General features: G+C 33.1%; 2 protein-coding genes across 6 annotated transcripts in view; one reads left to right on the plus strand and one right to left on the minus strand.

Annotated features, from left to right (window-relative positions):
- Nucleotides 1-9,662, minus strand: part of LOC106621432 (zinc finger protein 436) — a 28,104-nt gene extending 18,442 nt beyond the window's left edge. The window contains exon 1 of the mRNA XM_014240303.3: nucleotides 9,535-9,662. The gene's annotated coding sequence lies outside the window, so the exon portion shown is untranslated. The remainder of the gene's footprint in view (nucleotides 1-9,534) is intronic.
- zip (myosin heavy chain 10) overlaps nucleotides 440-15,780 on the plus strand; it is a 41,060-nt gene continuing 25,719 nt past the window's right edge. The window contains exons 1-4 of one of the 5 annotated variants that reach the window (XM_036362210.2): nucleotides 440-613; nucleotides 1,880-2,108; nucleotides 6,699-6,914; nucleotides 13,857-14,013. In XM_036362210.2, the coding sequence (XP_036218103.1) occupies nucleotides 1,977-2,108; nucleotides 6,699-6,914; nucleotides 13,857-14,013 (505 nt within the window). In that variant the 5' untranslated portion in view covers nucleotides 440-613; nucleotides 1,880-1,976. Of the gene's footprint in view, nucleotides 614-860; nucleotides 1,084-1,111; nucleotides 1,268-1,879; nucleotides 2,109-6,698; nucleotides 6,915-13,856; nucleotides 14,014-15,780 lie in introns of those variants that run through there. The other 4 variants (XM_014240294.3, XM_014240297.3, XM_014240299.3 and 1 more) reach the window with 4 other exon arrangements.

Consider the following 15,780-nt stretch of genomic DNA (forward strand, 5'->3'; position numbering starts at 1 on the left):
TCTTTAAATTTTTGCAATTGACAATTCTAGCCAAAACTCTTGTGTACGTATAATCTGACGGTGTGGATGTGTTGGTTTAGACTCCAAATCTATTCAATGTTTAAACCATACTGAAACGCCTACTGAAAAATATCATGAGCAAATCGAATATCCGTAGCTTCATAGTCCAAAAGTACTTATGAAAATATTCATATATTATACAAATATATACTAATGGTTAATATTTGAAGAAAAAATAGGTTGAAAGTTCCTTATAAAATGCCACATTTAATTTTTTATACGCTAAGAAATGCAAATGCATAACATGAAAAGAGTTATCCGTTTATATATTTCCAAATATAGTCTGAGTGTATTGCCCATAAATGTTAAGTGGCATGAAATGCAACCCTAACGAGTTAGTCAGCCATCGTACAAACATAAAACTTAACGAAATCCGCCCGTATAGGTGTTCGTTTCTACGTGTTTTCTGACGTATTGGAAATTAAGGTTTTTGTTAAAGTGATAAATTGTGTACAAAGAATTCCAAACATATTATCTTTATATTTAGTATATGTGGATTTGTGAGTGATAGTGTTTTAAGTAGGTATTAGGAAAAATTTAAGTGTTGATGCAGGTGAGCAATGAACAAGCTGTAGTGATGACAAAGAGAGACTTGATTGGAATGCAGTGGATGAATAGAAGCAACTGAACAAAGTAGACAGCTACAAGCCAGTAATAATTCGTAGCTACACACTTTAAACATTGAAATATGTTCAATTTGTTGTGTGCGTTTGCAATTTGATAAAATATAACATTTACGTTAATGTTGGAGATAAGGTGTTGAGTTTTCAGAACGTGTGTTGGTATTTGTTCATAGTATTGTGAGAATAATTAAATAAAAAGGGTGACTCAGATGCAACACTGTTCGGCTGGTAGATATTTGATTTGAAGAAAGAAGCCGGTCGTAGTCGTTTGAGAGTAGAGTAATTGAGAAGTCGTTTAACGAAAGTGGAACAAAGTGAGGAAGTATGTGCTGAATTAAGGAGTGGAGTTAAATATTTTAAAAATCTCCAAGAAAGGATTAAAGTGTCGTGGAATTTAAATGTATCGGAATTCTTTTTTCATCAACATCTTAAGAAACTAAACACACACATTTAATATACGAGTAGCGGTTAAACCTTCATTCGTATATACAAATGTGCGGTACATAATAAAAAAAAAAAACGAATGTAAATGTAATAAAGAATACGAATAAATTGTAAAGTGGAAACCTTGTGTGCAACCAACGGTATTACACAAACATCAGTATATATGTACTACATTTGCATCATATGCCCAGTTACAGTCGTGATGAAAAATTTCTCCATTGAGTACTTTTTAAACGTACTTTTAGTTACTTAGAAATCATAAAATGCCAGCTGACAAAACTTTATTAAATTTATAAAAAAAAAAAAATATTGAAAAAATACACTTTCCGCTCACGGATTTGTAATCTACGCGTAAAAATAAGACGATTTAAAAAACAAAATTTCATATTGGACTCCTTAGTTGGGGAACCTAAACTATACATTTACCGCAATTTTTCCTTTCAGTTGCTATGAATTAATGACAAATTGTCCAACTTTTTGTAATTAGGGAAGATGAATGAGTCGAATAAGAATGGGTTGTACAATGGATTTAAATTATCTAAATCAATTTTGGCTAAATTCTTTCGCTAAAATAAACAATTCTCGGAACAATTTATATAAAAATTAAAAGTAATAAAACAAACACTTCATATTTATGTATATATTTATATATGTATAATATATTACATATGGGCATGTTTGCAAATTCGGATAATAACTTCTTCATATTAGTGTAGTGCGTTATTGTGTTATAAAAAATTGTTTTGTTTCAGGTTAATCTGTTTATAACCTTATAAGTGCTTACACCATATTGTCTAAAAGTGCCGAAATAACATTTCTTAAAAGTAAAATATCAATTAATATAGTAAAATGGCCGAAGAAGTCGATCGTAACGATCCCGAATTGAAATATCTTTCCGTCGAACGGAACCAATTTAATGATCCAGCAACTCAAGCTGAATGGACACAGAAGCGCCTTGTTTGGGTCCCACATGAGAACCAGGTATGTATGATTGACCTAAGTATAAACTTAATTCAAGTAATACGAAGCCGTAAGTAAAATTTTTAAATCGCTACTAAAACATTTTGGTTGTCGCATCATATTTATGATATTTCACACGAAAAGTATTCTGATGAAATCTCTAAACTCTTCAACTTAGTCTAGTTTAAATTACTAGGTCTTTCCATATGTTGGACAACTTTAATTTCCATTAATTTGGTGACAGTCGAATTTCAATACATTTGACTTAAAACATACATACAAGTATTACTGTATGAACTTTGATATTTTTACCAACTATAAATTTGCCTTGTAAAATTAACAATTAGTCCTTGGCTAGATAGTATACTTGTACATAACTTGTGTAAGATGGGCAACAGAATTCAAAATAACTTTGGATTTCAAATGGAATGAAGCTGAAATACCTAATATATATTTATTTTCTAATCGAAAATGCTTCATATTTTAAATATAATTTTATAACTGAATTAAAAACAAACATATAAACTTTAAAGCAAAGCTAGATCAAATTTGTGTCGTATTTACAGTTCATAGTAGTAGTTCGACCAAAAAAATATTATTGTTAAAGGCGTTGGTTATGTTTAAGTAGTTGCGGTAGCTTATTTATGTAGCAACATAAATATGTATATACCTATGTAGGTATATTTTAGACCGTTCTATACGCAAATGTGTAAATTGCTTTGGCCGATTGCTTTTTGTCGAATGCAAATGCTTTGCGAATAACCGATTGGCATAAAAATTGTAGTTATGTATTGTAAGCCCGCGGTGATATATTTCTACAAACATTCTATATATGTACGCGTATGATGATCAGTGTTGCCTCTTGAGAAAATCTTTGGGTACCAAAATGCCTATCAAATTTTTTGCAAAACTCCCAAACTTATCATCAAAACATTGGGTTTTATTTCACTTCACTTTTGGAAAAATATGTATTTACACACAAATACACACCCTTCCTTTTCTTCAAGCTAATCGAATATTTTTAATCACACCCTAAGAAATTTCGCTTTGAAGGTCAGGCGAGCATTCATCTCTACAAAAGATTGTTAAGTTGTCAAGAACTATCTGAGTGGTCGGCCGTTGTTCTGTTTCGAGGGGAAAATTCTAAGTTAAGAAGGATCATGCAGGGGGTTCGGACACAATGCACTCCTCTCCAAGCAGTTTCTGCTGGGATGATTTCCCAGAATCCCAATGAGTCCCACTCATTTAACATCCCCCTCCCTAGTGTCCGACTCCGACGAAACCGCTCCTTTCCCGGCCCTACCGATAGGTGACCTCAATGACCTACTTGAACCTTACCACCTAAGCAGGGACAACAACAACAACATGGCCAAGTTGTTAATTAATATGTCGTAAAAGTTTTCATTTATCTGACGTCGATATTATTTTGTTGGCTTACTGCGGAAGTTTTAGGCACTTTATTGTTATACATAAAACAGTGGAAAGTATAATATTAACAATTATTTAAAATAGTTACTTGCCCATAAGCCCCTTTTTCTCTAATTTGATCCATGAAATTAAAGAAATGCGGGAATATATCACATTATTGACACTCAATCTTTATTTCAGTTCGAATTATAGTTAGATCTCTCATTTTCAAACATTGATCAGGTTCCCCTTCATAAATTTTTTTCGATAGTATTAATAGCAAGCAAGAAAATCAGAAATTTTAAGCTGATAAAAATATTGCGTACCAACCGAACTAACAAAGGTACATGTATTTTTATAAGTGTGATTTTGATTTTTCATTATTTAGGATGGTTGTACGAATATTCATACATACTAGTATTTTGAAAGGTTCAATGACTTGATTAAGCCTGCATGAAAGGAGAGGTTTGTTGGTCTCGCTAACGTGTGGTTGCCTGTAATTAAGAAAATTGTAATACGAACAATAATTATATTATAAAACGCTGTCTTTAATCACACCACTATGCATAAACAATTGTTTTACTCTTAACCGATTTGGATAAATTTCGTGGGTGTGTGGTAAATAAAAACTGGTTTTTTCTTAATGGTTTTTAAATATTGTTGGCTACAAATCATAACATTGTTCTATTGTTGGCCGTGTATGCTAAAAAAGAGAGGGAAACATAAACTTTTAAAATTCTACAAGTTTGAAGGCCATACCGGCGATCTTAAAATTTCATACAAGAGAGAAATGTTTTCATTTCGTTTTAGGGTAAATAATCATTTATTCCCTTTTACGCAAATCTAAAGTTTCAAATCAAATGTACTTGTATATTACTTAGAATGTGCGTCCATTAAAATCATCTTTGAATGTTCTTAACTATTGAAATATGGTTGAAAATTCAGCGTATAATCTTTAAATTTTTTAGATCTTAAACCTTTAAATGTAAGTAAAATCCCAGCATAAAGTTATGTTCTCCAACAAGATACGTCAATATCTACAAATCTTTTAGTTTTAGATGGCTGCCGTTTTTAAACTAATATGCTGTAGGAAAAAGTGAGAAACATTCATTTAATTAGGATATTTATAAGTTGGTTGTTTCTACGCCGAAAAATTTTGACAACAACAATAAAATATTTGTTTAAATACCGAATTTTTTATTTTGTGTAATTAATAAATGCGGTTTTATTGTAAAGAGTGAAAAGTGGAAGATACGAAATACAGAAGTATAAAGTGAAAAGTCTAAATTGCTGTTTTTATTTGGATGATCAATTTTCCTTTTCTCTTTAATGTTTTTATTTAAAATCTACAGAAAGTGTTAGTACTTGTAAAAACTGCATCAATTAAGAGGGAGCACACAAATAAATATAATTTTTTATTTTGTGTACAACTACTTATATATACAATATACAATTTTTCTGATGTTGTTTCTAGATACAGCTGCGGTCGAATTCTTAGTAGTGTACAAATGTAGAAGAGGAACTGTTAAAAAATATGGGATATCACTTTTATAAAAAAAAATAATTTTACACCATAAAAGCCCTAACAGTATATAAAACAAATCACAAAAAAATACTCATTGTTTAACTAATTTCAATGAATTAATTATAAATATATTAAACAATTTACGAGAAATTTCAATGGTCAAAAACTTAGTAGTAAAATTTCGACCAAAAGTTAGTGAAATGTATTGGAAATAGACTCCCGTTCGTTCTTCACAGCCTCACATAGTTGCGTTGTCTGTTTACATACATCGGTTTAGATAGTCCTTGACATCAGACCAAAAATTCTCGATGGGTTTGATATCAGCGGACTGTGGTGACGGTTCCATTACGTTGACATTTCTTTCTTCAAACCACATTTTAGCTATTTTATGTGTTATAATGTGTTTGGGGCCATTGTCTTCCTGGAACGCCCGCAGGAGCTGTATTTCTTCATTGGCATACGGCAGAATGGCGTTAAGAAGTATTTCGGCATAGGAGTCACTATACATGTTATCCTTGATCCAATAAATTGGTAATACATCTTACCAAAAAAAGCACGCAGAAGCCTTGATAATCATACCTCCATGGCTTACCGTTTTGGTTGCGTATTTCGGCTGATATTCGGTATTGGGTGGACGTCTAACATATTGACGGGAACGCTTTCTACCATACATAACAATTTTCGATTCGTCCGACGATAAAATGTTGCGAAATTTTATCGAAGACCAATTCAAATGTTCTTTGGCGAATCGAATTATTTTTCCCCCATTTTTACATGTCAAATTTGAGCTCGATCTGTCACATAGTTTTTTTTTTAAGGCACTATAAACAAGTCAACCTCGAGTATGTTTTTCGAATTTTACTATGGAAATTAACGTTGAGCAAAAAGTGTTTGTTTGAAATTTTGTTATTCCAATGGAATAAGTGCGACGGACGCAATGAAAATGTTGCAGAAGGCATATGGGGAGTCTTGCCTATCACGTGCACGTATTTTTGATTGGTATAAGTCGTTCAAGGACGGCCGTACATCGCTGGAGAACTTGCCCCATGATCGTCGTTCAGCAACGTCAATAAACGAAGAAAACGTCGAAAAAGTAAAGAAAATTGTGTTGGAAAATCGTCGTGTGACTGAAAGAGAGATAGCTAGTGAGCTCAACATATCAAATGGATCCGCTCATAGCATTATTCACGATGTTTTGGGCATGAGACGTGTGTCTGCTCGACTTGTTCCAAAATCAAGCTCATACGTCTCGTCTTGTACGCGATTATTTGACCAACGTAAATATTGTTCCTCAAGCACCGTATTCACCCGACATGGCACCGTGTGACTTTTTTCTTTTTCCTAAACTCAAATTGCCGCTTCGTGGAAAGCATTTTCAGTCGATTGAAGTCATAAAAGAGAATTCGAAGAAGGAACTGAAAGCCATATCTAAAGCCGCCTATCAGAAGTGTTAGGAAGATTGGAAAAAAAGGTGCCATATGTGTATCGCCTCTAATGGTGACTATTTTGAAGGGGATAAAATAAATATTGAAGAATAATTAACCGTTTTTGTTGTTTGAGCCAGTCTCGTTTATATTTGAGCAGAAGGTATATCTTTTTAAACTATATACGTTTATATAAACTCATATTTATAATTGTATAGAAAGTACTGAGAAAATGAATGTTTAATTTTTTTACAGGGATTCGTAGCTGCGAGCATTAAACGCGAACATGGTGACGAAGTTGAAGTGGAGCTCGCTGAAACTGGAAAACGTATGATGGTTTTGCGTGATGATATACAAAAGATGAATCCGCCGAAATTCGACAAAGTCGAAGATATGGCGGAGCTGACATGTCTTAACGAAGCTTCTGTTTTACACAACATCAAGGACAGATATTATTCTGGTTTAATTTATGTAAGTATGATTGTGTATTATTGGTTAAATTATCTTTCGAAAGAATTTACGGGAGTAACAGACATTAATATACATAATTAGGTTTCCCTAACATATTTTAGTATAACAAGTTTATCAAAGTCAAAATACATACATCTACATACATGACAGTAAGGAATAGCAAATTTGAAGAGAGATGGTAGTATAGAATTTTCTTTGTACAGAAATGTGCTTTTGGTTCTTGTTTGTCGGTTTCTCTTAATAAATAATGAGAGAAATGAAATGGTGAATACCTTCTGCCTGCTAATTTGGATAAAAAAAATTAATTTGGTTTGGTAATAATAATACTATTGTACATATTATTCAAAGTATTGCTCATTTGAAGTTATAACAAGTTCCCATATTTCTAGCAATTTGTGGACTCCATCCCCCAAGAACTGTGTCGGCTTGGCGGCTAAGAATGAATCAAGCCAATGTTTGATACCTTGTTCTGATGTGAACCGTTTTCCCGTGAGGGCATTCTACAACGGCCGGAGCAAATAGTGTTGTTGTAGCGGTTATGTAATCGCAGCTTGGGTGGTAGGGTTTAGATTGATTGTCATCTAACGGTAGGCTCAGGAAACTTGCTGTTTAGACAAAGTCGGACCATAGGGAGAAAGTTATTAGATGAGTGGGGTTTGTTGGGCATGAAAAGAGGTGGTTGGTGTCATGTGGCGATTCATTGTATGCTGGACATGTATTTGGTATGTCGGGGTCGAGTAGGAGTTTGACCTGATACAGTATCCAGAACGAAGTTGCGCAAAGGACACTCTAGATTCTCGTGGCAACTCGAGCTTTTCATCTGCAATGGGTGGTGGTTTGACTCCAAGTACGCCATTCAGTGAAAGGGAGTCGGTGAAGGTGTTAATGACTCCACTCTGGTCGGCGTACTGTTGTGTGCCGATGTATTCAAGGAAGGACCTCTTGATGTTCCTAGGAGGCGGTTCCGCTTCAAACAGGTGACTGCAGGGATGGTTTCTGCGAAAACATCCCAGCAGAAACTGCTGGAGAGCATACTAGCCTCGTTGTGTAAGTGTTCGAGTGGAGAAGAGTGGATCTGAAGCTTCTGCGTCTGCGTTTCACTGCATCCAGGACACCATATGGATGCGGCGTAGTTTATGATTCCCTTGTATGTTGCCAACAACGTTTCTTTATCTTTTCCCCATAAGCTGTCGGCTAGCGACTTGAGCATTTTGCTGCGGCTTTGTACTTTGGCAGTTATCGCGGTCGTATGAGGAGTGAAGGAACACAGACTGTCAAATGTTACACCTAAAATCTTAACTTTGTTGACAGTCGGAATTTTAATGACATCGACGGTAATGTTAAGATTCAGTCTGTGCTCCTTCGTACAGTTCGTGAATATAGTCGCTGTGGATTTAGTGGGGAGAGTGTTAAGCTCCTTGCAGAGAAGAAGAAAGGAGAGATACCGGAACAAATAGTAGTCAGAAGGGACAAGGGCTATAAGGCTGGAGAGACAAAACTTCCCGTCGCTGTTTTAACCAGTTTTGCAACAAGAGGCCGAGCGTTGTTTTGATAAAAAATTAATCGCTCGCTTCATATTGAAAAGCTGTTGTCGGTACCGCTCCCCATTAATGGTTTCACCCAGTTTTAGAAGATAATAAAGTAACACGCCCTTCTGATCCCACCAAATACACAGCATTACCTTGGCGTCATAGATAGTTGGCCAGGTTTCACATATGATTTTTTGCGTTTACTTTTGTCGTAATAGATCCGTCCCGACACTAGTCACAATCCAAAGCAAAAACGTCATCTTTTTATAGGGTTCAAGAAGCATTTTTGACATTTAAAATCGTTTTTCAACGTTTCTTGTCTTTAATTCTTATGCCACACAATTCCCTTGCTAAAGATTCTGCCACCTCTTTTTGAGTTTGGCAACATTCTTCTTCGAGTTATTCTTCCAGTTCCTCATCTTTAAATGAAGTTTTTCGTCTTCCTAGCCAAAATTAAAACTTTCAAATCGTGCAAACTTTTGGGACGTTTGCTCAGCTAAATCATGTCCACTATAAACTTCCACCAAATATACTCCGCATCGCTGAACACTGTAATGATTTTTGACTGTATTTAGGAATTATAATTTAAGAGTTGTAAAGCAGAAAGTCTGGGAACCATTTGCTATATCTAAATGACGTCAGTTTTTCTCTAAAAAATAAAGAATAATTGAAATAATTTGTGTGTATTAAATATTTCACACAATTTTTGTGTGACATTCATTATAATTGGCACAAAAACCAATTTAAAGTGAGGGCGAGTATCTCCATTTGTACATCATACACACAGATAAATCGTTACTTAAAATGCAATTTGATTAGGCTGTATTCTTTAACACCATCAACTTTAAAATTATTGGCGCAAAATCTTGTGTTTTGACTACCTTCTGCGTCAATAAACAACCCAATGCTTTTTTAAACTTTAATTTTTATGAAATCTTAAGAAATGTAAGGGAAAAAAGTATTTGTGATATACTGATACAAAAACAGTGTCATTAATATCCTATATTATATTTGTTTCCTCCGCCTTAATTTTGGCAAAGTTATGCGAAATTTTGATATTTAAATTATTTTATAACACTCATATCACTCACACGAATTTCGTCCATATCTTTGCTAACAACAATCCACTGTGTCCTCGTTGATAAATGAATGAATTAAAAAAATGTGTATAAATTGATTTTCATGTTTCTTTTTTATAAACAATTCGCGTCCGCCACGAATTTACAAATTTTATAACGAATCTGACTTATTTAAATATGTCGTTTTTTCAAATGTCATGAGGCAGTTAGAGTTGCTATGTGTATAAAAATTTTGTGAAAAATTAAAACTTGATTATAAATTGAAATATTTTTGAAGACTAAAATAATATTTTTAAATGCAAAACTACATATTTCATAACATTTCTGATACAAATTATTATTAATTGCTTACAAGTAAATTATCAGTTCATAGCTTACATATATAAAAGAACATGTGGTAAATACATTAAAAATACTATGACAACCAACTTCGTCATCAAACATATGATTTCAAACTTGTCGTAACCTTGTATAACCTTGTATTCTATGAACGTTGAGATATTACCAACTTATAAACAAAATTCAAATTTTTTTTCAGTATGAGTCCTGTAAACTTATGAAAAGTGATAATACATTTTATTTGCATTTTAGGTAACGATATATACTTTATGTTAAAGCAAGAATTGAATTTATTTGAGATTCCAAAGTAAATAAATATTTATATAGCGTTTTAATATAGTATATACATATATATTTTTATAGTAGGAATTCGAAATCATTATTTTTCTTATGCCTGTTGGGATGACTGAGAATGGAAACCCACATCTACGTGGGTCAGCAACAATCAAAACCGGCGCGTCATTATTGACCAATAAATCTTTGACGGTGCTAGATCCAGTTTAAACTGAAAAAGCTATTTTCGTTTAGGTAGACACGTATTTACTTTTTATATAATAACTTTTTCGCAATCTATTTAAGAAATGTACATTTTGTCGAGGTTTAGTAGCTCAGTCAATTAATTAGGCAACACTACGTATACGTATTACTAGCTTAAGTACACGTATTTAGCAAGTTTCAGTTTGGAACTCATATATATTTAGTATTGAATAATTCGATAAATGTATCTAGGCGTTAAGCTTATAATAAAAGACGAATGGTTAATGTCTCGTGCGAAATGTGCAGTTGCTATGATTCAACATCGTCGTGTTCGCTTGTTATTAATTGCTCGCATCTGTTTTGGTTTAAGAATTCGATTAATAAGCTTGGTTAACATTATGGCGCTATACTCTTTCTGTTTTAGTATATTCAGTTTTCATATTTCTGACTTAGTAGAGAAATAAATTTGTCGATAAACATTCAAACGGGTAGTATTCCCTTTTTTTTGATTTAGGAGATATTGGGTGTTGTGTTATTTTGAGCTACTATTTTAAAATTATGTTGCAATTATTTTGGCCTATTTTCATAGTATTATATACGTGTATATTTTTATAAGACAAATTGTTTTGCTACATGGTTGAAAACTTTGCATTTCGACAAGGTTGTGTTTGGTACCAAAATCGGTGAATTAGCAAATGAAATCAGATCGAGGTGCCGTGTTTAGTTGTCAAGTAAGCGAGTTGCTGATTTGTTGAGTCGTTAAATTCGTCGCCATCTCCGGCTTTAATTGCTGAGCTTTGGCCGACCACCTTTCGCCTTCAATGTGTTTTCTTGATTCTCAGTGCATTTTAAATCAATGCACGTACACTGTCCCATCCATTCAATTTAAAATTGCTGTCGCGTTACATTTCATTTGAAAATGCAAGAAATGTGCATAACTGGTACATAACACACCATATAGTATATACATAGAATTAAACATTGTCGACTTTTAACATATATTGAATTATTAATTTTCAACAAATCATTTACCACCATATTATTTTAAGTCGTTTTGAAACCTTTCAGTTAAGGGATGCCCATGGCATTATTATGATGTATTATAATGCACAATTATTATAAATGTAATTCAGTAGTTTATTTGATCCAATTGTAGATTCGTATTTATGTTAAAGAGATATAATAATGAAAATCAAAAATAAATTGAATTTACCTTAAATTTTTAATATATACTTTAGGTATGTATGGTTTTAGTAGAAGCAATTAATGTAGGCCAATATTGAGGTAAACTGCAAAATTACTTACACTCTACAAAAGCTAAAAAGGCACTACATACATACATAGATACACATGGTGTACAACAAAAAAGGAAATAAATTTATTACACTTTTATATATTATAATTATACAATATTTATACATAATGTTTGTTCACAATAAATTTATATAAGTATTATGTTGTCATACTGTTTACAAAGCCAGCCACTTAGGAAAGCACATAACATAGAAATAATATGGTTAATGGCGCTGATAGGGGAAATTCAGTCAATTTGTCGATTCAATATAAAATTTTTCAAACCATATTTGCTAAAAATTTTATAAACTCAAATGTGAATAATTCACATTAAGAGCCGTCACTCTCTCTTTTATTTATTTGTCTTTAGGAATTAAGGGAGATGAGTAGTTACATAACAATGCTGGTAGTACCCGGCTGATTTGATTATCTTGGAAATACTTTGAAATCCGTAATGGAAGTTTATTTATTCGTTTTACAGAACAAGCTGAGTCGATTTAGCGTCTGTTCGTCGGCCTGTCTGTATATACGCGAACCTAGTCCCTTAGATTTTATATATCGATCTGAAATTTCGCCCAAATTCTTTTCCCCCCAAGAAGCTGCTCTTTTGTCGAAACCACCAATATCGGACCACTATAGCATATATTTCAAACAAACTAATCGATCAAAATCATGTCCTTGTATGGAAAACTTTTTTATTTGACGAGATACTTTCTCGAAATTTGCCATACATTTTTCTCCAAGACATCGGTACAATCTCTCGAGAAATTTTTGAGATCGGACCACTATAGCATATTACTGCAATCCGAACTGCATTTTTATACACAGGGTATATTAAGTTTGAAAGTAAGTAAGAAATGTCGAAGTTCAGCGTGACTCGATTGTATACTAAAAATGCATATAAGTTAGAACTTTGTTGCAAAACCTTTATTTGCGAGTACGGCAACTCACATTTTCGGCATAGATTCCACTAGAATACCACGCCGGTATTGAACACCACGCCTCTTGGACGTTTTCCCACAGTTCCACCTTATTTCGTGGTTAAATGGGTTGTAGCTTTTCCTTTACAATCTTTCACATGTATTCTATAGGTTTTAAATCCGGATATTGCGCCGGCCAAGTTATAACTTCAACATAAAAAAGCATTACATCGTCTAAAATTCTTAGTAAGTGATCACGTTCCACGATTTCCCCGAATGCAAACCAGCGCTCCGACTCCGTACCACGAAATATACCCCCATATCACGATATTACAACCACCATGTTCGAAAGATTTTGTCATACATCGGGGAATCATTTCAGCATTCTTCGGACGTCGAACCCAAACTTTTCCATCGCTACCTACCATATTTATTTTAGATTCATCGGACCAAAGGACCAACATCTTACGCCACTTTTTTACATTTTTTTCACAGGTACAATTGATAAGCGCTGAAGCAAAAACAATCCGATTTTTCCGCTGTCTTTTTGTCCACATTAGGACTTTCCGGGACATCTTTCTAAACAGATTATTTTCTACAAGGCGCCGCGGAACATTTCTCGAAGAAATTTCTGCACCCAATTCTCTTTTGATAGCTACAGAGGTCTTGAAAGGATCGCGTTTTGAAAAAACCTCTATGTACCATAATTGTCATTCTGAGACGTCGTTTTTGTTTAACAAAATGTCAAGTTTGAACAAATATTCTAAAGATTATATACTTACAATATAATTGTTTACTAAATCACTCCTATATTTTTATTTCTTGATTAAATTTTTTTGTCACGACAAAAAAGGCACACTTTTGTTTAATTTAAACTCAAAAATAACAGTAAAATGTAACAGAGTGTTTTAAAAGATAAGTATTGTCTGTATAGTAACTGTACGTGCATACATATATGTACCTATGTTTGCGAGCAAAAGTTTAAAACAGTAAACAGTTAAATAAAATATGTACTGAAAACACTGTATTTAATATAACAAATTGTGATAAGGTTTCCCTTAAAGAACTTACTATAACATTTATATAAGTACATATGTATGTATGTATATAATTATTCGTTTTTTACTTAACTTAAGTCATATGTATGTATATAAGATATTCATGCTTCTTTCTTCTGTACTGGTGCTTGATAATCAGGGAATGTTCTTATTAATTAAGTTTTTTATTCAACCACAATATATGAGTTCGTTTCCTTTATTATTATCTCGAATATTATTAATTTTTATTATATTTTTTCTTTTACAGACTTACTCGGGCCTATTCTGTGTTGTTGTAAACCCTTACAAAAAATTGCCAATCTATACCGAGAAGATAATGGAACGGTATAAGGGTATAAAAAGGCATGAAGTGCCTCCCCATGTTTTTGCAATAACCGACACCGCATATAGATCTATGCTACAAGGTAAATTTCATTCAATTCCCAAAACCTGATCATATAAAATATCAATAGATATTAGGGAACAATGTTATGCAAGCAAACATGTATATCACAAACCTAAATTGGCAATAGTAATAGTGTACACTATTGCGATATTGATGTATTAAGTTTGTAGCGAATTTTAATAGCCTCTTTTCAATTTAAGTCAACACTCTGAATACGGTGTTATTACTGAGTTTTGCCATAAATTCTGTTACAAAGTTTATAATGCATACAGCGAGGACAAATTCGCCAAAAAAGCATATGTCGCGCAGATCAATGTCTAGACTTATTTGAGACAATCTCCACATGAAAGCCTACCGTCGGTCAACTGGTCATCTTCAATCTTTGGTTCGAGTAGCGTCGTCAATACCAATAGAAACTGTGCGTGCGCTATTGATCAATGGCCGAATCATTTAAGGGCTTGAAAGCAAAAGATGTCCATTTCGAATAAAATTTTATAAATCGCTCTTTTAGTATACGTATTGTTATATAAAATGAACTTAATTAAAAAATATATTATAATTTCATTTTTATAACGACCTGTATTTCTAACAGAACTTATGGCAGGGCTAAGGGAGCCTGCAGATGCTTTTATATTCGTACAATTATTCCTTTTTTATTTTATAAGTTTTTTTTGTGTTTATGCATGTGGAAAGAGAAGAAATTGATCCCTCAGATTAAGAATATTTTACTTGCAGCTCTGTGGTAAATATTAAAAAAAAATCGCAATTCGTCAGCTTTGCGCTCGGCTCGGCTACCAGCGTCCACTCTGCAGGCACCCCAAGTGGTATATTATGTATTCGTGCCAAAATCGAGTAGACTTGCATTGCCGGTTTTAGAAGTATACATTTTAGTATTGCAGATATGTGAGAAGTTTGCAGATGCGCTAGCTGCAAGATAATCTCATTCAGTTTGGTTCGCCAATATGTCTAACTACGGGTGCTAGTTTAAGTTCTTTGTAAAAAATATTAAATTTTAATTTTTTTTATTTTATATGGTCGATTTTATTCAAAGACAACTTCATTTACACTCCAATTGTGTTAGCCTACTGGTATACTTGCGCTGGCTACTGCCACAGAATTTTGCTTTGCGAATGCCTATTGAACCGATTTTGAGAATTCTGTATACTATAATAAGGGATAGTAGTAATAGATATTAAAAAAAAAAAATGGCGACAACTGAGTTGCCGCTTGTGATTGGTATTCGTTCATAACGTATATTTTGGTATACTGTTGCCTATCGGCTACTATGCTCGCGTAAGTATTAATACACAATACGGATGTTAACCTATCCATTTATAAGCATTTCCATTTTCGGTTCACCAACTATTAGTTTATTTTTAATGATAATGATATATATAAATATGCATCTTTATATATTTAAGATCATTAACTTAGACTTATTCTTATTGCTATATTTTAGTTCGCGTCAGCTAAAATTATATTTAAAACATCTTTAAATGAGATATACATATGTACATATGTATGTGTATCACTCAACCGAAGAGGCTTAATTTAATATATTGAGTTGATGTGGACAACGTCAACTAGAGGATCAGAATTCATTATATTAGGGATATGAGGTTTAGGTCAAGGTCTAGACCAATTTCATTCTAATTCAGCGCTAAACCACATAATTTTTAAGAAAACTTGTATTTAATTTCATTAAAATATCATATTTTGACCGACTTCAACAGTTTAAAGTCAAGTGGAAAGACGGAAATCATTATATAGGGTATATTGGGGTAGA

The sequence above is a fragment of the Bactrocera oleae genome, chromosome 4 (assembly GCF_042242935.1).
Source record: "Bactrocera oleae isolate idBacOlea1 chromosome 4, idBacOlea1, whole genome shotgun sequence".
NCBI lineage: Eukaryota > Metazoa > Arthropoda > Insecta > Diptera > Tephritidae > Bactrocera > Bactrocera oleae.